The sequence below is a fragment of the Melospiza melodia genome, chromosome 1, assembly GCF_035770615.1.
Source record: "Melospiza melodia melodia isolate bMelMel2 chromosome 1, bMelMel2.pri, whole genome shotgun sequence".
Classification (NCBI taxonomy): Eukaryota; Metazoa; Chordata; class Aves; order Passeriformes; family Passerellidae; genus Melospiza; species Melospiza melodia.
Genome location: NC_086194.1, coordinates 108777368 through 108801392, shown reverse-complemented (window position 1 = coordinate 108801392; position 24025 = coordinate 108777368). Strand labels below are relative to the sequence as shown.

Sequence of the window (24025 nt, the reverse complement as noted above, 5' to 3'; positions counted from 1 at the left end):
TCTTATATATTTAATCAATTTAGGCGTGTGTAAGCCCAGTGACCAGAGTGGCATTTCTTTTCATATTACCTTCCCCAGTCTCAGCTGTGATGGACAATTTGCTTTGATAATGCACCTTGCCTTCTCATGAGACTGGATAAAAAAAGCTAAATGCAAGTGGATACCTAGCAAGAATTCCCTACCTAGCAGACTGAATGGCCCAGAATGAAAGACTGCATGAAAAAGAAGCTTTTATCATCCACAGACATGTTGCTTTCTCCTCCCCACACACAAACTTGCTGGTAATGCCTAGCTGGGAAGCTCACCAAACTAATGTTCAGACAAAACTGTATGTAGGTAATTGCACTCTGTTGTTGGTCATAGAGTTTGTGTTCACAACAAATGAAGCGTTTGATGAATGAGTTAATTCCCGAAGAACTGGAATTGGCTGCTCAGGGAGGTGGCAGAGTCACCATCCTTGGAGGTGTTGAAGAAATGACAGGATTGTGGCACAGTGCTGTGCTTTAGTTCACAAAGTGGGGATTGGTCACAGTTTGGAGTCAATGATCTTGGATGTCTTTTCCAGCCTTAAAAACTCTATTGTTCTTTGATATCATGGAAGGTTGTCATGAAGTGTAGCAATATGATAATGTTCCTGTTCTTACTTCCTTAACATGGATATTTAGTGGCAGGTACAATGCTGCCAAGACAGCCTGATATCACAAATGCAGGAGGATTCTTTGCCCTTCTAAAAAGGAGATTATTTAATACCACTATAAGTGCATGAAAATATGTGTCATTTAAATTCATCAGAAGTGACTTGGACGACTTGGACTACATAAGAAGTAAACTAAAAACCATGTGAGCTATGATTTGGGTAGCATGAAATTGCATGCAAGAGACATTAAAATGCAAAAATAACCTTTAAGGGATAACTCAGAAGGTGTACTTTTAAGAGAGACTAAGGAAATAAGTGTGTGACACCTCTGAACTACACTGCAGCTCACTTTTTCTGGGGACAGAGCAGCCCATGTGATTGGGACCCACAAACTCCTTTCCATTTAGTTTTTTCCATTTCTGGTGTGACTGAGGTGCATGTCCCTGACAGATTATTTTCTGGTAACGAAATGAAGCCCTCTTTTTACAAGTCGTTACTGTTTTAGTCAACATATCTTCTGTGACTTGTCTTAGTATCACTCCAAACTCACCAAGATCAGAAATACAGAAGGGAGAAAACTGTTGTAAAAGGAAAGTCACTTTCTGTATATATTAAATATCCCCAAACCCAATCTTAAATTGCAAAGCTGGAGTCTTGGTAAGAATCAGTCTCCCTTCCCTTCCCTTCCCTTCCCTTCCCTTCCCTTCCCTTCCCTTCCCTTCCCTTCCCTTCCCTTCCCTTCCCTTCCCTTCCCTTCCCTTCCCTTCCCTTCCCTTCCCTTCCCTTCCCTTCCCTTCCCTTCCCTTCCCTTCCCTTCCCTTCCCTTCCCTTCCCTTCCCTTCCCTTCCCTTCCCTTCCCTTCCCCATTGTCTTTGATATAGGTCTTCTTGAAACCACAGCCATAAATCTGAGGGGTTTTTGATAAATGAGTTGTGGATTTCAGTAAAGCTATTCAAAATTCATGCTCAGGTGAAACTCTCTAAACTGGAATTTTATTTAAAAGTCATAGCACCAGTATCTTTATCTGTCCTTTGTCCTTCAGGGTCACTTTCAGAGTAATAGGTTAACTTGTCTAATGATCAGAACGTTAATGATTTGTTTTTCTTCTGCAGAAAGAGAAAAGGTTCTGATTTTGGGTTACATGGAAATTTAGCTTTTCATCAATTAGAATAGCAGCTGTTGATGTACTCAAACATAGCTAATGGCTCTACAGCATGGAGGAGACTACCATGCATTGAAGTGGTTCTCCTGTAACAGAACACTGCAACTGTAATTCCAACATAAAGAAAGTCTATTCCTTGGGAAGCACCTTTTTTTCCTTTCAGATACTAACAATTAGAATTTGTTGCTGTTAAATATTTTCCTTCAAAAGGGTTCATCAAGAGTTTGAGTCACTTCAGTTACATTCCTCCAAGCCTCTGTAAAAACCCTGAGCTGAAGAAAGGGGTAGGGCATGAAGAAGAGGGAACGGGGCAGATGTCTTGGTCAAAAAATAAGCTTTAAAATATTCATTATTCCTGTCACAAAGAGCTGTGTCAACAGTAAGTTCAAAAGCTTATTTTAAAGTTGAACTTTAAACTTTCCATCCTTTATTTCTGTAGAGGCCTAAGCATATTTGTTTGGAAAATAGAATTTAAACTGATCTTTAGTCATGAACTATGGATTGGAAAGAAACCAAACTTCTGTGAATGAGTGAGAAAGTCATGATGGGATTGTTAGGAGCTGCCTCATGTTGAGGCTTGGTGAAGCTCATCTGCAGAGCACAGGAAGCATCACAGCACCACAGGGCTGTGGAACCAGGGCTGCCTTCCAGGGAGCACTGACTTGGCCCCAGCTTCTGCTGATCCACTGGGAGAGACTGGAGGACAGGAGAGAAACCCTTCATGTGGCACTGAGGGCAGCCTCCTTGAGATGTAGGCTGTGTAAAAATAAATCATCCCTCCATTCCTTGTTTTTCAATATCATCTTGCCCAGAGGATGAGGCTACTCCAGTAAAATGCTCTCTAGGGACTGAAGCCATCTACTTCTCTCTCTTACAACTCATCCTCTTGGTTGTCCTTAGAAGCTTGTAATAGTATGAGGTTGAGTACTTCATGAATGATGAAAAAGTATAAATTCAATGAGTTAGTTCAAGACTTTATTCTTGTGAGTTTCCTTTCAGTCTGGTGTTTTTCAAGGTTTGGATAAGTCTTCCCCTTTCAGCCTCCCCAGTGTCAAATTTAAAAACACCAGCTTTTGTTGGAATATTTATATCCTGATTAGCAATAATGAAAGGCAAATCAGGCTTTTTAGGTCATGGCTGCTAAAGTTACCCATTAAAAAAAAAAAAAAAAAACTATGAAAACCTCCTTTCCTTTGGATGTCAAGTTCGCAGTGTGTAACACTTGTTTGAAGGCGCTCAGTCGATTATCCAGGCTTTGCATCACTGAGCGTGACGGCTCCTGTGAGATTAAAGGGCTGTTACCATCAGAACTTTATTCGGTTTTTCTTTCATTTCTGCAAGTACACAGAAGAATAGGTGTACTTGTAAAGTGTCACAAGGATTACACTGCAATGCTTTCTGGATAAACTTCAGTCCCACTGAAGTGGGAGAAACAGTACCAAATAATCTCATGACAGCTGTCATGTATCCAAAAGTGTCTGATCAGATCTTCAAATCTGAATGCTGGATACCTTGTGGTTGCATTCAGCCTCTAGTAGCCATCACTTTTGTTTTCATTTATTCCAGTTGTAGGAATGTAATTAGGCACTAACCTAATCAAGTAGCTGTTAATTTACAATGATTTCTCCTCAGTCTTGCATGTGAAATGATTTAAAAAGAGTGGGGTATGCAGAAATTTTGGGGAACACCTGTCTTTGCCTAGTTCCCACTTCTTCAACTGCTTCCTAAATTTTATGTTTAGAGAATGTATTGTGTCTTTAAAATTATCTGGATTGTTACATGTATTGAAATAGCATGAGAATTTCTCAAATACGTAAAACTGATATTTATATTAAAAATATAAAAATCTAGGTATGAGGGCTGAAGCATAGAAGGGAATCTCTTGGGTCTTTTACTTTAGTATAAGAGATTCTGCGTGTATGTGGTGTTTGTTTGATTGGTTGAATCCAGCTACAGAACTTGGGGTCATTCTAGTCACAACATGTCTCCTTTTTTTGTTTGTTTTTTTTTGTTTGGGTATTCTTTTATTTTTCTTCTTTTTTGGGGGGCGGGGGGGGGGCGGAGTGGATGGTTGGTTGGTTTGGTTTTTTTGTTTGTTTTTTTTTTACTGTAGATTGAATTTCCCCTTAGTTGTAGAGCAGAAATAGCTGAATCTACAGGAGGAACTTTACTGTTTAGGTTTTTAATTCAAGTGAGATATAGCCAGGGTTGCATATGTTGAGTCTGCTTCACTGCACTGTGTATTCCATGTGGAATGATTCAGAAGAAAACAGCAGTCTAGTCTAACATATAGTCTCTGGATATATGTTGGCTGGGGTTCCTGGCTGGTAGACAGTAGTATATTAGAAAAAAAAAAGAAACACTACAGGAAAAAAATTATGTGGGGAAGAATCTATTTCTATCAAAACTGATTGTTTCTTATTGTCTTTCCACTGAGCAGTCATTACAATGCGTGTATATATACAAATGTAGACAAAAATATAAATAGATGAGTGTCTCTCTAAATCTGTGAATTTTACTGTCACTGTGGTGAGAACCCAAAGCATCATCTTTCATAGGAGAAGGAAGAAAACTGTTTCAAATTGGAAGGGGGGAGTAGGAGAAAAAGAGCACAGAGTAGGCAAGGGAAAAAAATTTGCCCTTAATACCTTTCTTCTTGTCTCTCAGTCAGAAGAAATGGGAAAGACAAGCCCTGTAGTTTATTCTGTAGTAAAAAATAAAATACTCTGTGTACACTGTGCAATGGCTGATCTGACAAGGTTCACTTTATCCTGATTTTCTGGGGAGGCAAAGTACCAGATATCTGGTGTCTGTACAAAATATTGAGGAATACTTGCTTTCCATGTGGAAACAAACTTCCTCAGTGCAGTTATCTCACATGAAACCAGCATTCTGTACAGCTGATTGCCTGGGCTCATTCTTGGTTTACTATTGGGGATTAATTATTACATTTATTTTGTTATGGTGGTGATTATATGACATAATAGGGATTACTTGCATTCCAGTATTTATGGCATAAGTTTGGAGAGAAGTTTTGGAAAGTAAGTAGATCTGGAATGAAACATGTAAATCCAATTGTTGTATGCACTGAGTTAGAAGCATTCTTTGAGTTACCACTGTTTCAGAGTATTGTGACCCATACTTTTTTTCCCAATAACTGTTTGAATTTTTAGTAGTCTAATTTGAAATGTGGTGGGCAGACTGAGATATCTTACTCAACCAGATTTACAATAGTTGTGATCTTACAGTTCCTTAGAAATTGGATCCCTCTTGAGGTAGCTGTAACTAAGGACACAAATGAGGGCATGCTAACATACAAATTTTTATTCAACCAGTTTGATTTTGTTGTTCCTTTGCTTAGAGGTGTACTCCTCTCCCCTTTTAGGGCTGTTTCCAAAGCCCTGAGCCCTACCTTGGCCTTTCTGTGCTCCACTAGGGACCTTTACTCACTATTTCAGAAAGTGGTGTTGATGCATTTAGGTTTTTCCTGGTGAAACATATTCATGCGGTTTTGCTAAAAATAAACAGAATTTTATTTTTTATTTTATTTTAAACAGAAGTTTATTTCATCTTAATAAGGAGCTTTAGAATGCAAGTTATGGAAACCAAATGTGCTATTGTTGCCTTAAACATACTTGCTTTGGGGGAATATGGTAAAAAAATCTCTGCAAGCACAAATTCAACAAAAAGTAGAAATTTTGAGGATATAAAAAGAACTCATTACAGAAGCTCAGTACTATTCTGAGATGTTACCTCTAGTTATAGCAACTCCATATAACTCTAGTCTAGTCTGAGGATGTATTTGAAAATTAACAGTGCATAAGTTAGCTTTGAAATAAAAGTAAATTACTATTACTTTTCCAATTATGGTAATACTGTTCATTATTCATTAGATAATTAATTGTCATAAATAATTCTCACCTCACTTAAAATACCTCTCAATCCTCATTTCACGTTATGGATTCAGTTCCTGAATTTCTTCGCTTGTGTAATTGTTCATGTGTCACCAGCCATGTTCAGCCATCTGGGTTGTACAGCATTTGTAGAAATGGTCTGTAGAGGAAGAGCAGCCTTTGGCCTGCCTAAGGAATTCCAGCAGGTCTAGCACTTCCATGTGACTGTGCTAGTTATGGAGAAGGCACCACAGAGGGAATTTCTACCCATACTTGGAATCCATGTGACTGTAGTCACTTCTGGAAGCCTATATGACATCTGTAGTTTTATCTAGGTAGCATTTTCAAGTATCTTGTCTCAGAAATTGAGTAAGATATATTATATGAATGTTGTGTCTGGTCTTGTCATTTATTCAAGAATTATGCAGTTTGTGGGGGAAGACCTTGATTTTTAAATATATCATGTTTTCTTAGATGCTCTGAGGCAAAGTGTAATAGCTGGTGTTGGGGCAGAGTTGTGAATTTAAGCTCAGACTTCAGAGATTAGGGAAGCTGGAATATTTGTTTTTCCATGTATAATATTTTACTCATTTTCAAAGCTAGTCTAGTGTTAATGAGGCCACTTGTATTTAGTACTTTGAATTGTTTATGATGAAATGATAATTCTCTTTAATTTTGAAAGTCATTAGTATTGAAAGAAGCCCTGTGATTGAGAGAAATTATATTATGACCTAGTGAAGCTGATCAAAACTGGCATGATGTAGTAATTGCTTTATTGCTTGGTCCATTAAAAAAATTAAAAATGAAAAATGGTGAAACTCATTTTTGTAGTCAAAGGTATCCAATGTAAGGTTGCTACCAAAAATGAAATTCTGTGTGTTTACATCAGTAGTCATTGGGTTTTTTATGATGCTCAGCTATTTATATCTCTTGGTAATAACTTAAATTGGACTAACTTCACTGGTGTCCCAAATATTACTTTCATTTAAACATAGAGCATTCTGATAAACAAAGATACAAAGGAGTAGTTGACTGAGTAGAATTGCATTGAGCTGAGCAGTATTTGAGCTCAGTCCCCAGTACTGGAGTTCTATAGTGGATGCAAATTTATTCAAATTAGAAGTGTGCCTGAGTGTGCAAGGATACTCACTGGTAACTGTGGTTAGCATATTGTTACTGAAAGTCGGTGTTGTTTTTGTTGAGTGTTGATGATGTTCTGTAGATGTTGATTTTAATTGAAAGCAGATGTGATGGCTTCTACGTTATGACTTTGCCAAAAATATCAAAATGTACAATTGGAGAAGCGCTAGAGAAAAGAAAGTGGAAAAAGAGCTGTAAGGGAAGGGAGTCTTCAGGCTCACATCTGCTTTTCCTTATGCTCTGCTACGAGAAGCAACAGGAAAACACTAATTATCCTCTAAAGGGGATACTTATTTACATATATTCATATACCCATCTCAGCACTGCGTACACAGGCACATTTGTGCATATTTTTAAATAAGATATGTACAATATGTGCTAGGAGGAAATAAAGAATCACCCGGATGTTTAAACACACCTCTGGAGCAGTTCTTCATTTGATATAACTGACTCTAGTAAATTGATTTGTGTGATTTTGAGATTCTGTTACTTTAGCCTGTTATTATAGCACTTCTACTCCTCTTGCCTATGGGTTATTACAAATGTTGCACTTTTAAAATTGGTATCTGGACTTTTAGAGAGTCCACGCATACTCTAGAGACTGAAAGTGTTCTGTAGGTGCCAGATGAAGATGCAGCTGTATAAGCAGTCCAATGCTTTTGATTAAAGAAAAGAAAATTTCACTTGTTTCAAAGGTCATTTGGGCTTCTGCAAAAATTGTAACCCAGCTCTTTAACTTGGCCTAAAACCAGAAAGGCGATCAGTGCAGTATTTTTAGGAAGTGCTGGTTATAGTGTATTTGTTAATGGTTTAGCTCAGATTTACTCATAATTATTTCAAAGGCTCTGGAAACCTTGCCATGTGTTTTCATGTTTGAATGGAGTTTGTTTCTCTTTGTAGAGTTGAGGTCTCTGTGACCTTAAGGCAAAGTTCTGCTTCGGTTATTCACTGTAGTACAGCAGAAATTCAATCAGACTCTTCATGGGGTCCTTTCAAGTCACTGGACCTTGCAAAAGACCTTTTTTGTTGGGTTGCAGCCCTTTGAGTACAGAGAGCCTATCCTCTGAAAGCGCAGTATCAGTACCCTGTGCAATGTGGCGTCTCTTGAAGGGCCACAAACTCCTCCTTCTAAACAGCGTTATGGCTGTGTGCAACAGTGGATTGTTGCTGCCCAAAGTCAGATTCAGAGTGATCACCAAACTTCCAAAAGTTGTATCACATGCTAGCCATTCTTTAAGGAAGATGGTTGTAAATTACACGTTTGTGCCAATAGCTCAAGAGATTTTTAGTTTTCTTTTAGAAATGTTTAATACGGACATCAAGGAACTTTAAAATAAATTAAGTACCTGGAAGATGCATGCTATTATTTGTATTTAAAGCAGGTCTGTTAAGTAGCATTTCTATCATATACTGCTCTTTTCAGACCTACTCATTAGCAAGCTGGTATTTTTGTCAGAAGTAGTTAACAAATCTCTATAGTTGCTAAACTGTTTCAGAATTAAAACCTTTGGTTTCCTATAACAGTATTTTTTGATAAATGTGTTTTTTCGTTCCTAGAACATTTCTGAAAATGGTTGTTGGGTATTTGAATCTATGCTTGGGAATACCCCTAAAAATGGAACATGTGGAAACTAATTTAGGTTGAGTAAAATAAAGTAGTAACAGAACATTTATGCCAATATTTAATTGCATACCTATTAAATTTTATTTAGAGAAACTTGTGTCTGTTAGATTTTTTTTTTAGTGGAAACAATTTTATTTTCCAATTAGGAGATGCTTTTTCTACTGATTTATTAGAATTTTGTGGAGGTATCAAGAAATTACAGTCAGTCCTCAAAAAATATACAAAATAATTCTTATTTTAAAAAATCCCTAAATAAGAAATAAGGTTATTTAATGAGTTCTGTTATTGATATCTGCGTATCTCATGTGGTCAATTAACTTCAATAGAGGTAAAGCAATTGAGTATAATCTTACCTTTTAGGTGGGTCTATTTATAGTTGAATAGTTTCACCCGAGAGAGCAGTTTGGATTAAATTACTATAAAGTATAAATTAATCTGTGGACACTCGGAGCCAAAAGGTTTATGATGGAAAAATATCTAGATTAACCCAATTCATATGCAGAAGAAAAGCTTATACATAGTTTTTCATGCATACTTACTATCTCCCTAATGAAATCTCAGTATTTTTTCTGCCTCATTAAAAGTAAACTGTTTCTATTAAGTCTTAAGTATTTACTCAGTAGTGATACTGAAACTCCTACGCTTAATATTTTTACACACCATTCTTGCTGTGTCATGTTTGTGGTTTCACTTTTGGTTGAGGGCTGCTCACTGGGTAAAAGGAGATACAGGAGATCTTGGTCATGCATTATGTGGGCATTTCAAGCATTGAAACCTCTCCCTGGTTGAATAATGCTGTTTTTTCTGACTACACGACAATCATTTAGGAGTGTAAATCAGGAATAACAATTAGGAGTGTAACCCAAGAAATCTGGATGTGTTGGTCTAACGAGGTATTTTTCCAGTAAAAGTTAAGGACACCTGCTCTAGGTTTCCAAAATTCTGACATCATCTTCTGGAATGCCTGTTCTGCTCCCCCACTCCTGCTCTCCAATCCCCTGTTGTTCCCAGAGAAAGGGCTTCCAGCTGGAAGAGATATGGCTGGAATTGAAATGAGTTTTTGGAATTACCATTTATTAAGAATAAAAGAACACGGCAGTTTTAGCCAGAGCAGGTGGAGAGATGCTACTGGGTTTTCAAGGGAGAAATACCTGTTAAGGCTGAATGGCTGAAGATAAGTATTAAATCACAGCAATGCTGACATAGGAGCTATGAGAATACACTGGTCATGGAAAAACAGTCTAGAGGTTGAGATGCAGTTTCTTACTAGGAAGATGCAATTCTGGAGCTCTGTTCTGGTTTGAGCAAAGAGACTAACAACCAACTTGCTTGTTTTTAATATGGACGTACCTTAACTGAAGACTGTTGTAGCAGAGGACTGCCCATTGTGGGCCAGGAGAAACTTTTTGGACCAGGAGAAACTTTTTAGACCTCTCATCTTATGAGTGTGGCTTTTGCTAAAGTCCTCACTCACACTCTTCATTCCGCAGTCTTTGAATTTATGCACAGTTCCTCTTGGTAATGTGGTCATTTGATTTTACATATTTTCCTTATGCTGAACAGAAATTTATGCTTTACTTATTCTTAAATCCCTGAACTTCATCTTCACTATTTGTTCCTGGACTTTTTGCTGGATGGTAGAAGGAAATGAAGGGCTCTAAATGTCTGTGGGGAGCCTTGTATGAAGAACTTCCACTGGAGAATAATTTACCACTGGTTTGCATTAGCAGCCTTGCTTCTTTGCCAGAAAATGCAGCAGAGAGAAGTAGGGGTACATTTGCCAAACAAGGCATTAATGTGGTCTTGTCATTGGGAAGGAATGATGGCCAGGAAGTACTTCTGCAGGGCCTCAACAGTGGGAACAATTGATTTTTGCTTTCTCTCATTGAGTGTTCATTGTGTGTATCACTTCTCATGTGGGTTTTTAATTATTGCTATGGTTGGAAGTTCAACCCAAGGCTCCAGCTGCCAGAAGCTCATAAAGAATTATTTCTGTGTAATTAAATGAGTTTTAAGGGCAAAGGGTTACTCGTTGGTTTTTGTTTTGAACTTACTTTATCTTCTAGTACTTTTGGAACACATAAAATAATTTTAAAGGCTTTCTGTATATCTTCAAAATTAATTTTATATATTTTGGAGAGAATATTGAGTCACTGTTTTGTCCCCGATTTCATATGAAGCCCATTATTTCAGGTCACAGAGCAAGAAACAGAACTGACTAGAAAAGTCAGTTTTAAACATTTTTAAAAGTCTGTGGCTGTTTCATGGGAAGAAAAGGAAGGAAAAAAAGCAGGAGTATGCTACTAGAATGTTTAGGTAATGACCGCTATTATAAACAATTATTATGATACCTTAAACATTGTTTTTTGCCATTGTGTTTTCATCTCAAGAGGGAAGTCTCTTTCCTACACAAAACTGCCTCTTTCCTACACAAATGTGAATGTTTCTGTAAAATTTTCTGGAAAACCAACAAAAGCATTTTCTGGTAATAGAAGAATGGGGAATATGCTCTCTTTCAACTCTTCTTTCATATGATCAATTTCATCAGAGAGAAAGGGAAAAAAGAAAGAGACTGAAAGATGATCATATCTTCTCTAGGGAGGTGTGAATGCTGTTTTTTGTCTGAGCAGATTGTAGTTGTTTGAAGAAATGCATGAATATGAATCACTTGTGATGTATATTTCATCCAAAGACAGAGAAACAGGCTGCAGTAGGTTATTTGTATGAAGCTGGGATACCTCTGGTTCATGCCCACAAATAAGACTTCAACCAGCCTCACATAACCCATTAAAGCTGTCCGTGGAAATAACATCACTGAGTGCAGTCAATATTTATTCCTGCCCCAGTGATGCCCTGAGTAAAGCTATGCCTTACAGGTAGGCCTGTAAGGATGAAGGAGAGTGCTGGTTGATCCCTTTCCTGCAGTCTTACTTAACACAGGCTGGCAAATGATGAAATTTGATGGCTTGCAGTTTTTATTTCTATTTTTTTTTCCTGTAGCTGTGAAGAATACATAGGTTTGGATGTGATTTCTTAGTAAATGTGAAATCATTGCTTTCTTTTGTGCTCCCCTCTTCCTCAGTAGGCTGTAAACTGAAACCTACAAGTAGAGACTCATGCATAGAGCAGTGTCAGTGCATAATGACACTGAATAACCTCATCCACCTGAAGAGCTTTTGTAGAGTTGGTATAGCCCCTGCTGGGGAGTACAGCAAGCAAAGAGAGTGTCTGGTATTCTCTGTAAAGGGTTTTGATGTTCTGCCTACTTTGCTGTAGGTAATAATGCAGTGAGAGCAAATAATGCAAGCCAGTAGCACATGGAAAAAATAATGGGAGCTTATTATGGATAAATGTAATTGCAAATTTCATGCTTTGCTTTTTGTAATGAGTCCATCAAGTAAAACACTCAAACACATTATTTAAACACCATTTTCCCACAGAATTCTGTAACTGGATAGCAGTCCTTAGAATATTGGTACCATTATCCAGATTGGTCAGAGCCTAGTGTGGAGCAGCATTTGGCAGTCAGGTCAAGCTGTGATTACTTGAATTGATGAATTTGGTGGACTGGCAGAATGTGCCCCATGACTGTGGGCTGACTGCTGCGTTACTTCACCAGGCCTGCAGCAATTAAGTCAAGTCATGCTGAGGAACTCCTTTAACTGCATACTAACTATTCAGGCTTTGAGCATCTATGGCCTTGTTCATCAAGCACTATGCTTTTGTGGTCTTTTGAAGAGCTCCTTGGCCTTAAGCAAGGGAAATAAAACATTACCTTGTCTAGCAGAACAGGACTATTTAGATGAGAGGCATGTTTTTATTAAGAAAACATACTCTGAAGTAATAGTTTTTGTCTAAATCGATGCCAAAAAGGAACTGAAGGTGCAGGTAAAAATATTAATTAAACGTTTAATCCAGAAAATATCCAGAAAAGGCAAATCTCAAGCCACTTTTGTTTTCTGTTAATGCACTTTATTAATGGTTTTGCATAATGAGGATCTTTGTCTGTCTGTCCATACAGTGTGTAGGCATATCATACCCTGTGTCATACCATGCCCTGTGTCAGGAACTTCCGGCACTTTTAGAAATGCTGTATGTACTACATTACATAGTTAAAGCTACTTTGTGCTATTTAATTTAGGAGCATCCCTTGGCGGAGCTAAGTCTTACACAGTGACTGGAAAGAAGGAGCTGACTCCAAAGGGTATCTGACTTAGATTACTAAAATAACCTGGCGGCTGGACGTGACCCGGCCACGTGTGCTGACAGCCTGGAAGGCCAGCTGTATCCCAGGCTGCATCCAAAGCAGCGAGGCCAGCAGGGTGACAGAGGTGATTCTGCCCCTCTGCTCTGCTCTGTTGAGACCCCCCCCCCTGCAGTTCTGCATCCAGCTCTGGAGTCCTCAACACAGGAAGGGCACTGACCTGTTAGTGCAACCTAGAGGAGGCCACCGAGATGACTGGAGGACTGGAGTACCTCTCCCATAAGGAAAGGCTGAGAGAATTGGGATTGTTCAGCCTGGAGAAGAGAAGGCTTTGGGGTGATGTAATTGCAGCCTTCTGGTATTTGAAGCCTACAAGAAATATGAGAGGAACTTTTTGTAAGAGCATGTAGTGACAGTGTCTTGGTTTGAAAAGACAGGTATCTGCTAAGAAAGGCAGGAGCCTCCCCTGAAATGGAAAATGTAAACCCGCACCATCTGAATTGTTATAAATTTGATTTTAAGGGGGAGCTCTCAGGCAAAGATATGGGAACAGGAATAACAGTACTTTATTGGGGGAGAAAATAAAAAATAAAATTAACAATAAAAAAGTACTACAGAACAACACTGACAGATTCAGATACCCTGATACCCTGTTGGTCAGGGTGTTGGTAACACTCCAATGAGAATGGTGGCGGCAGTCCTCCTGGAGTGCCAGGTGTGCTTCTGTTGGAGCAGTGATGCTGTAGAAAGGTGTAGTCTTCCTCTGAAGGTCTGGCAGTGGTGTAGATGGGCCTAGTCTTCCTCTGGGAATCCAGTGAGAAAGGCTGCTCTGGTATCCCAAAATCGATGATTATATCCAGTTAGGAATGCTTGGCTCCTCCTCTGGGTGGAGCTTCTCGCAATAGGATGATGTAATTTTGTCTGTCATGCAGTGAGACTCAATGGCCCATTAACAGAAGATATCTTTCCTGAGGGAGGATTGGTTGTAGAAGGAATAAAGAAAACTGCCCAATTAACAGAAGATGACTGCCCCACCTCTAACAGATAGGAATAGAATACAAACCCCCATTCCCAACCTAAAACAGGCAGGACAAGGGGAAATGGCTTGAAACTGGAAGAGAGTTAGGTTTAGATTATATATTAGGAAGAAATTCTTTAATGTGAGGATGATGAGGCACTGGAACAGATTGCCTAGGGATGTCATGGATGCCCCATCCCTTGAAGTGTTCAAAATCAGGTTGGATGGGACTTCAGGCAACCTGGGCTAATGGAAGGTGTCCCTGCTCATAGCAGGTTGGAACGAGATGATCTTTAAGGTCCCTTCTAGCCCAAACCGTTCTGTGATTCTAGGAGTCTGAGGTACTCCTAGATGTGATCCTATCTGTTAAAACCTCTCTGTGTCCAAATGAAATCACACTTGTCTACAACCTCTGTAGAGAGCCCACTTCTCCCTATTTTGTCACTTGTTTTTCTCCCACTTATGGCTTGGTGTATGGAAATGTGATATTTATCTTTTGACAGATAATGTTTAATTTTGCCTTCAGCTTGTGTTTATTTCATATTGGTTTTGTTAATATTGCCATACTTAAGATATATATTCTCTCCCTAGGGCATTTTCTGTATCTGCTTTCCAAGTAATATTGTGTATGTAATCTTACTGAATAGCAATTATATCCACCAATCAAAATTTATGACTCTGTAGAGTTGCTGCCTTGTAACTACACATTTCATTCTTTATTATGAGACTTTGGGCAATATAACTGGCAGCCTATAATCAGCTGGAGTGCAGGAATTTTGAAGTGTCAAGACTGTGAGAAATAACCTGTGGAGCTCAGGCGGGCTTGTTTTGGTGACTGTAGTAGAACCACAGAATAACAAAAGGTTAAGGAGGTGAACACAGAGTGTCCAGGTGGTGCGTAGGTAAATTGGTTATTTTTGGAAGTGATACGTAGACAAAGTTCAGAAATGTGTAGCACCAATAACAGTTTCAAGGATTAAAAGAACATATTTCATAATACCAAAGTAGTAATCATTTAGCCAGAGAGGAGCTGGGTGACTAGACATGGGTTTATGGGTAGGTTGTGAAGTAGGAGACAGCTTAGTCACTTGGTGCCCTGTGGCACCAGGCCATTGCAGGAAGGGTGGCTACCTGTGGGGTAGGAAGGGTGGCTACCCTGCCTCCAAGGTGGCTCTCTGTGCTTCCTCTCGAGACTGTCCTCTGGGGAGACATTTACACAGCTTAGTAGTTACTAAAAGATTTAGTTCAACTTTCAGTTCATCAAATGACATCTTTCAATTTCTTCTAAGCTGCGTGAAGTCACATTTTAGGCAAGTGTGCTTTTGTCAGAAGCAGACATTTGGCTCACAAAGATTGATCTGGTAGTTTCTCTTTTCCTTGTATGTTTTTCAGGTTTTCAGACTTTCATGCCAGTTGAGTGTTCTTGCTTGGCCTTAAACTCTACTATTGAAATGCTCCAAATTAAATTATCTTTTTTTCTTTTAAGAGATAGAAATGTTCAATAAAACTGGCTTTTATAAGGCTGTATGTAGGTGTGTGAAGAAGGTTTTTTGCAAGGGGCCAAGAGCACACAGATATGGTACATGCTGTGTTAAGAGGTGAATTGTAGCACATAAGGAGATCAGAGAGCTGGGCTAGGACTTTTCCAGCAGGACAGACTGGCTTGTATTGGTTCCTAAAGAGTTCCCCATGTAAAATTAATCTGCAAGGATATTAGCATATGAATATTGCAGCTTATGAACCCATACTCTGGCTGAATAACTCTCCATGACTAATGCTAACACATTGCATGGTTTTTGATACTTGTATTAAAAAACCCTACTTCTGAAATATGATTTTATCAAATAGTTGGTATATTATTAGACTGGTGAAGTCAGTTACACACTCCAAACATAATAGTATGTAAATTAAACTAAAAGTTAATTTTGCATTTTCCCTGAGCAATGAAACGATGTCCTGATGGATATTGCATTTTAATGTTCTTTTGGTTGATCATATTATATTTTCTTTTTCCTGTTATTTCCCATAAACAGTATCATTTCATACTGCTGACAGCCTATATACTAAATACCACAGTGAAACAATGGGAACTGTATTGTTCTCTATATACTGACAAATCTCTGCTTAATGTGCACTCAATAAAGATAAAATAGCAAATGTTATTAAACCAGGGGAAAAACACAATGAAAGTTATTAATATGTTTTTTTCTGTTGTGTTATACATGTGCCACTTTTTTCTTTTCTTTAAAAATACAATTTGGTTGAAATAAGACAGCAAGGAAAAACTACATCATAAAAGTGCAATAGCAATGAAGATATTTGTTTCAGTGCAGCCTCAAAAGATGAGGGAGCCCATTTCTTTTTTTGGGCAGTGGGAGAGAGTATTAAATGCTGTTCTATGTTTTCAATTAAACAGCAGCATTAAATATAAAAGTTTAAGAATTAATAATATTTCCTTCCTCAGCCAAATTTCCTCACAGATTTTAAAAGTATTATACCCAGAGGAGGAGTTTAAAAAATTACTAGCTGCTTTTTATACTTCCATTTCACAGAACTGCAATATTGTCCTTCATCATGAGCTGCATAAGGAATCAAACTTGAGAAACCACTTAAGGGGCCTTTACCTAGACGTCTTTTAGTCCACATTGTCTCACAGGAATGTTGGTCAGGATGGGAAGTTCCTGTCCTTTGTCAGTGGATGGTTTGTGTTTGAGGAGCCTCAGCTGGTTGCCTGTTTTTTTGCTCATGCTGTAGAACTGTATAATGACTTCAGTGCTGTTTCCATCCTGGGAGCTGGAAAGGCCCAAACACAGAAGCTGCTCCCAGAGGAGCATCACCTGGCTGTGCTCCTGGTGCCCATGAGAGCCAAATGGCGCCTCTGTGGAGGCTTTGTTGGAAGTCTGTTAGCCAGGGTGTTCCCCTCCAGAACAGCAGTTCTTCCACCTGTGTCTGGCTCAGGGCTGCCTCTTCCCATTCTCAGCCCCTGCCCTGCCTTTCCCACCTCTCCCAGCTGTAGCCAGTGACCATGGGCTGCCTGTTGCCCTGACTGCTGCTGTGGCAGCTGGTGGAGGTCAGGGCTGCTGCTCCATGCTTTAGCTCCATCTCAGGACCTGCCTCAGCTACTGGTGGCCATGGTGAGCATGTGTCCTGCTGGAGGGCCGTGTGCTCTCTCCCTCCAAAGCCCTGCATTCCTGCAGAGAGCTGAGCAGCTGTTGGGAACTGAGCGGGACAGACCTCCATATGCGTTTTGACCCCTGAATGCTTGTGTGCTGCTTCATACTGCTTGGGAGAATCTTCCTAGGATTCATCTTTTTTAAATAAGTAAAAACCTCAAAAACCTGTACAGCTATAAGTTGACCCTTATTTTTTTTGACCCTTGGTTTTGTCCATGCACCTTAAACACTTGACTGACTTCAAGCCATCATTAAGAATTCTACTTCTGCTAGGTACTCAAAGTGAGGAAATCTTAAGGCAGGAGAGGATTCTTCTTTTTTGAAAATAAAGGGTGGATGTCTGGATTGGTTTTATTATTAGCCCTGCCTCACAGCTTTACCCACTGGATCACTGGTAGAGTGACATAATATATAATATTATATATTTCCAAGTGTCGAGATGTTTCATTTAAAGCTTAACTCAATTTTAAATCCATGTGGAAAGGGAAGACCTTTAAAATACTTAATAAATTCTAATCTTAATCATATTCATCATTATTAAAATTTGAAATAGGTTGAAGTACTTAAGGTAAGTGAAATAAGAAAACTAATAAAGAGCATGAAACACACTGGAGAAATGGAAGAATAATTGCTAAACTTTAAGAAATCTAAAATGGCCAAACATAAAAAAGCCTTCATTTCCAATAAGCATTTATTTAAAAGTTTTACAATAACTTAATAATATAAAAGTAGGTTTTAAAAATTAATTGAATGTTGAGTGTAGCAGAGTGGAGAGACATGATTAAATACATTAAAACTTCTACTAGTCCTGTCTTTGGTCTTCAGAAACGATTTACGTCTTGTCAGTTCTTAAGAGAGAGTTGCATCACCTGTCAGCAAGGAGATGTCACTATCAGTGTTGCTGTTAATAATAATTATTAGTATTGTGGTAATAGTAGTTTTCATAATACATAGTGCCTAGAAGTAGCAAGGTACTATGGCTGAAGACAAGAACTTGCTCATTTTTGTACAGGCCAAGCAAAAGATTTTTATCTTCCAAGGATTGTGTAATCTAAGCATGAAAGGAAGGACCTCTTTGGTTTTGATTAAAAATTACACACAGGTAATCAAAATGTTTGCCTTCTATTGTTTCATCCTTTTTAAAAATTTTCTGCTAGTGGATGAAAAGAGGTATTTGGATGGTGCACTTCACAATGTAATCTATGTGAGAAAACGGCATTGAAAATCTTTTAAAAATTGAAACTAGTAATTGTGTTTGTATTTTAGGGATTACTTACCTCGACCATGCTGGTTCAGCACTTTTCCCGGAGAGTCTACTTAAAGCTTTTACTGATGACCTCAGAAACAATGTTTATGGTAAGTGCAAAGCAACGTTCCCATGAGTCTTCTCAACTTTCCATCTAAATCATTCAAAACTGAGCTTCTTGGAAGAGACCTTCTGCAGGCTTTTTAATGCTGCTGTAGGGTAGTTGAAAGACCGGTGTTTTTACAAAGGAGGCATAGGCTTTTTGTGTCACCCCTGGCTTCATTCTCTGGTGGCCAAAGACCTGTCTATATTGGTAAAGAAGAAAGATCAAAGCAAACATGGCTCTGTTGCATGGCTCTGTTAGGGCGCCAGGCTTGGGATAAAGATATACATTTTAGATATAAGCACTGTTCATTCTTTGTGGTTTATCTCCACACAAAAATGCAAACCTAGTTTCTTATACAAGGACCAGAATCCAGAACCAACCTCCGTTTCAGACAGAGTCATCACAAAGAACTTATACTGTGACTCTGTCTAAGAATTTTATTAAAAAGAAAGCATAGCTCAAAGATCCTGAGTGAATTTAGGCACAGAATAGGTACTATTAGACTTTGCTCTGCTCTGACAGACTTGGGTGCCTACTCAGAAAAACGATTGCCAAAGCAATCCTGTGCAAAGCAATATGAGTAAAAGTATCTACAGAATTGTGTAATATCTGGGTTGAGATTTGACTATTGCAGCACCACCTGTAAGTACTTCATCCCCAGATCCTCTGCCTAAACCTTTCATTTCTCTCTCATGTTCTTATCTAGCCGAGAATCACACACTGAGTGATTTTTATACAAAGTCAGCAGCATCCGTTGTATAAGAAATACTGATACTGTGTGAGACAATTTACATTAAAGTGAGTCATGCTCAACCAGAAAAAAAATATACTGTACAGTATTATGCTGTGAGAAGTCCCACTGAAGTAATCAAATTTCCTATGGTGTGTTACTATATGTGGGTCATGTGTCCTTTTTCCTAGTTTTGTGTGTTTCTGGTGCTCCCTGATACGTGGAACAAAGGGATTCCTCACTTGGGAACTAGGTACCACTGCTTTACAAGAAAATGTTTGTTCACTTCAGTACTGGTGCACGTGTGTTTGTCACCTGGGCAAGCCACTTGAGAGTTTTGGGTAGTTTTCATTCTCCATGTGCCATTTTGTCATTTCCCCCTATTCTTTCCTGAATGTTGGCAAGGCTGGGATCCAGAGCATAAATTTGAGTTCCACTACAAATAAGTTTTATTCTTTATAGAGATAGGGGCTTTTTTTTTCTGTTATAATAAAATACATTGATTTGATTACATTGAAGGTCTCCTATTCAAGTGCATGCCAGTGATACAAAAATTAACGTTCTGTCACCACAGACATTGTAAAGTGAAATGTCTGCACTCTGATCTTAGTTATTTCAAACATTGGGATCAACCCTTTTAATAAGTACCATCTGTGTCAAAAAAGAAAATAATTTGTGAACCAACTGAATGTTTGTGAATAGAAATAGTAGTACTGCCAATTTGGAGCAGATTTGCATAGTACCTATAATGCTATAGGAGAAAAAAATTGTATATTTTTATTGGTATTTTAATCTAAAATTATAACAAGAGCTCCAGCATGGTCAATATTTTTTTTTCCCAGTTACCTCTCACACTCTAAGGACAGTAAATGCTGTCTAAGGACAGTATAGGAAGAGTCATTTAACAAATACAGATGTGAATGAAGGGGGAGTTTGACTTGCAGGTTTTTTATTTTCTTGGTGACAATCCACAGGCCCAAAGAACTGCAGTTTAGCTGTTGCATGTGTAAATAAGGGAAAGTAATATAAGTAAGATATAGTCTCACTTCTAAATTGAAAATATTTGAATTGGAAATTACAGAAATGGAACATCATTGACATGAAAAATCTAAGTTTTGGATTTGAACTCTAAAGTTATTATTTTCAACACCTTCACTCAACAACTTTCAATAGCGTAACTTTTAGATTTTGAAAAGAGTAGCTAATATTGGAGCCTACTGCAGACACTGTGTTAGTACAGCAACTTTTTCCTTATTCCCTTTCCAAACTGTTTTTACATGTTCTCTAAGTATTTGCTAATAGGAAAGTGTGCTGTGTCTGGCTGAATATTGCTTTAATCATTTTTGCTCAAGAAGATAAAATCATTCTGTCTTAATTGGTATATATGCTTGTGCTGAGCTGGGCTAAGGTGGCTACTAATTTTGCAATAAAATTTATATTTCAATGAATTATTTGAATTTCAGACACTAAAACCCAAGGATTAGTTCTTCTCTCTCATCATGATTGTCTGTTATCTCCAGATCCTGTCTTTTGCTTCTTACCTACTGCACAGATACGTTTATGAATGTGCATTCTGTCTGTAGTTTTTCTAGTATGTTTGTGCATATGCAGTTTCATTTTCTTTTTAGGGGAACTGCCTAAATATTAGTAAGAGATCCAGCTGAAGTTTCTAGGTCTGTCATAGTTGCTTTGTCCTGTTGTATGTCCCTTCTCTTCCCTGAGGGGCTACAGGGAATTGCTGTGAAGTATGCACTGAATCTTTATCATCTTTTAGGCTCTCTTGGTGTAATACTTTGATGAAAGAGAAATTTAATAGCAAAATTGTGATTAATGATTAATTTCTGTATCTCTTTTGTCTCCTAGGCAACCCTCATAGTCAGAATATCAGCAGCAAGCTGACATATGACACAATTGAGCATGTTCGATACAGGTAGAATAATCTTTATTTCAGATGTTGTATGATGCACTTGATAGTTTTCATTTTGGTTAGGCCTGCATTGTTTTGATGACTTCGATGTGATACCATTTTCTAAGGATCATCTGTAATACCTAAAGGAAACACCTCACTCTTAAAATACAAGGTATTTGGGTATGATCCAATCAAGTCTTGGATCATATCAATTATTTTCCTCCCAGATGCCCAAATCCTCAAAGTCCTGTAGTTAATTTAGTGCTGTAATACAAGTCCACAGTTTTAATTAAGATGTAGGACTTGGAATTTCAGAAGTGATTATTAGTAAGATGGTATGGTAAGATAGTAAGGTGGGACTAGGTGCAAAGACATGTTAAAATTCAGATAAAACTAAATAGGGTGTAATGGCTTGTGGGAATTTGCAAAAACCTTATGGGAATGTGTACGTTGTTTTACAGCAGGTACTTACTTCCATTGGAGTAATAAAATACCTTTTAAAGCATTTTCAGTATAACTTTTAAGAGTAGAAAGAAAAAAAGGTAAAATTGAGTGTTGGGGCTTCTGGGTACGGGCAAGAAAATGAACTGATTTTCTAAACAAAGTATTCCTTTGAAAGCTCACGATGGAGTGTGCTGAAGGTACACACCTTGCAAGTGATTTGTCATGATTGACACCATGATGAAATATACCACTTAGGCACTTGGTTACTGGTTTTAGGGATTTGTTTCAGAAAACTCTTGCTACTTTGTAAAATATATTTATATCACAGAATATGGATGCTTTGAGTTTATTTCCCTGCTTTTAATGACGCACTTAAGGCAAGTAAAGAATGTAATGGATTCCTATTTTATCGTCTTCCTTGAAAGTAAGTATTTCTCCAAAATACATCACAGAATTCAGATCAATAGCATTGTAGTGTTCATAGTTGTAATGAAGAAAATCTGTTTTATACCTTTCTGCTGCATTTTCTCTGACTGTTTGTATGGCAGTGTAAAAAACTCAAGAATTTCTGGTTGGATGCTGCTGCTGGCTACAATCTGTTTCCCCCTTCCCATCACCAACTTTCTGGAGAAAGCATTTCTTTTTGCTTCTGCCACAGCCCTCTCTTAATGCTGTGCAGGATGACAACCTATTAATGTATGGCCAAATGAAATGAAAGAGACTATCCATGAGTGTCGCAGACATTTTTCACAGAAATCCTTTCTTTCAGATTTCTGCATTTTCTGGGAAGCAAGGGCCCCAGAAAGAGAATGTAAACAATTGTTATCAGCTGCTGTGGAATGCAATAGGATGCACCTGTGATTGGTTCATGTTCCATGTGTACAATATTAGAGCCAATCACAGGGCAAACTCTCTGGAACACAGGGACAGAGAATTCTCTTGTTTTTAGATTCTTTCTATTCTTAGCTTAGCTTTGCAGCCTCTGAAACTTCTCTCTTTATTCCTATTAGTACAGTAATAATGTATTATATATCATATATCAATAAATCCAGCCTTCTGATCAAGAAACAAGATTCTCGCCCTTCTCTCTCACCACCCCAGCGACCCACTCAGGTCGCTGGAATACATGAGGAATTGCTGTCTTCAGAAGCAGACACTTACAGCCAGTTACAGCAATACCCACAGTCTGCAGAGTCTTTTGATCAGACCTGTGTGCTCGCATGCAGAGTTAGCATTCTGATTTCCATTTACTGAGTGCTCTTGCAATGTTGCTGTTTCACAGTTCTGCTTATGAAGGCACAGTAGGAAGTGGAACTGTTTTTAGAATAATTACTATTGTACTGTGTGTGCTTTGTTGTTAGAGAGTAAGGAAATAGGCTTTCACTGTGTAAAAACCTAGATCACTTGAAAATAACTTCCATCTTCAGCATGTTTTATTTTGGATGCTGCTTTAAAAGAGCTTGAGACTCTTTAAGGGCGGAATGGGAGATGACAAGAACATACCAATGTTAGTATTGAGGGGGTTTTTGTGTGTTTGGTTTTTTTAAAATGTCCTCTGCATCTGAATGAACATTTTTTGATATTACACCTAATAAAATTTTTCACTGGTCCCTAAAGAAATGCAGCCATTTTTAAACTCCCAATAAAAAATTTAAAAGCATAGTTGTCAAAAAGATATAGTCATAAAAATTCAGGAAGAAAATGCCCCAAACCTACTGTCAATAAGTCAGCTATCCAAAATGCAATAAAAGTATATTAAAAATCTATACCTCTATGCCATTGCAACTAATCAAAATAAGCAGTATGACAAGACAGGGAGACAGGCAGCTCTGTCCTGCATCACAGTGGATTGGATTTCCTCAGTGAAATTCAGCAGGTAGTTTTGGAAATCTTAAAATTAGTTGCTAGCTTGTAATTTGGTTTTGGCACATGTTGCAGTCTGAAGTATAGCTTTTTTCAGTGTTTGATTCCAAGACAATGTTGGTTTTTTTTAAATTATTTTTTAAATTTGATTTTCCAAAGTGATTGCACAATCAACTAATTAAAAATTAACACCAAACCTAATTTCAGATTTATATTTGCTGATATGGGTAACAGCAGCATTAGAATAGACTTTCCTCATCTGTCAGTGTATGCTGTTCAATGGTGCAAAGCTGAGGGATTTGGTTTTACCTTCATATCTGCTTGACAGAGAGAAACCATTCTTAGAATGTGGCTTTGCAATAGAATAACATGAATAAATAACTGAGTCAATGGATGTTTTCTCTGATTTACAAAATTATAAAAAGATGCTTTACCTCTTAACCAATTCAAGTGCAATAAAATTAGAAATAACTATTTTATTCTTTAAAATATTGCTTCTCTTTTCTTAATGTGGGCAGCTGAGTGATTTTAAGCATTGTGCATACTCAACATTAACCATGAGTGGTGCTGAAAGAGGAAACAAGAAATATAATAAACCTTAAATAAATGCATTACATGTATGTGTCCAAAGATTATAGATCCTTTTTTATTACTTTGCTTATGGATGTATGGCACTGCCATTGCTCCACTTCCACACAGCTAGAGAACAGGAGTACAATATCTCTGTATGATGCTGCAGTTAATGTAACTCAGAAATTCATTACACTGAGTATTAAATGACCCTTTTCCCATATGCAAGCATTTTAAAATACTAGATTTCTGAATATTTTAACACATTGTCCTTGTGGATCTTGCGCTTGCGATATCAAATAGTCA

General features: G+C 37.9%; 1 protein-coding gene across 2 annotated transcripts in view; it reads left to right on the top strand.

Annotated features, from left to right (window-relative positions):
- MOCOS (molybdenum cofactor sulfurase) overlaps positions 1–24025 on the top strand; it is a 210211-nt gene that overhangs the window by 9350 nt on the left and 176836 nt on the right. Inside the window, exons 2-3 of one of the 2 annotated variants that reach the window (XM_063163847.1) lie at positions 18118–18207; positions 20797–20863. The exons of the other annotated variant lie outside the window; for it this stretch is intronic. Of the exons in view, the coding sequence (XP_063019917.1) occupies positions 18118–18207; positions 20797–20863 (157 nt within the window). The remainder of the gene's footprint in view (positions 1–18117; positions 18208–20796; positions 20864–24025) is intronic. 2 annotated transcript variants of the gene reach the window in all.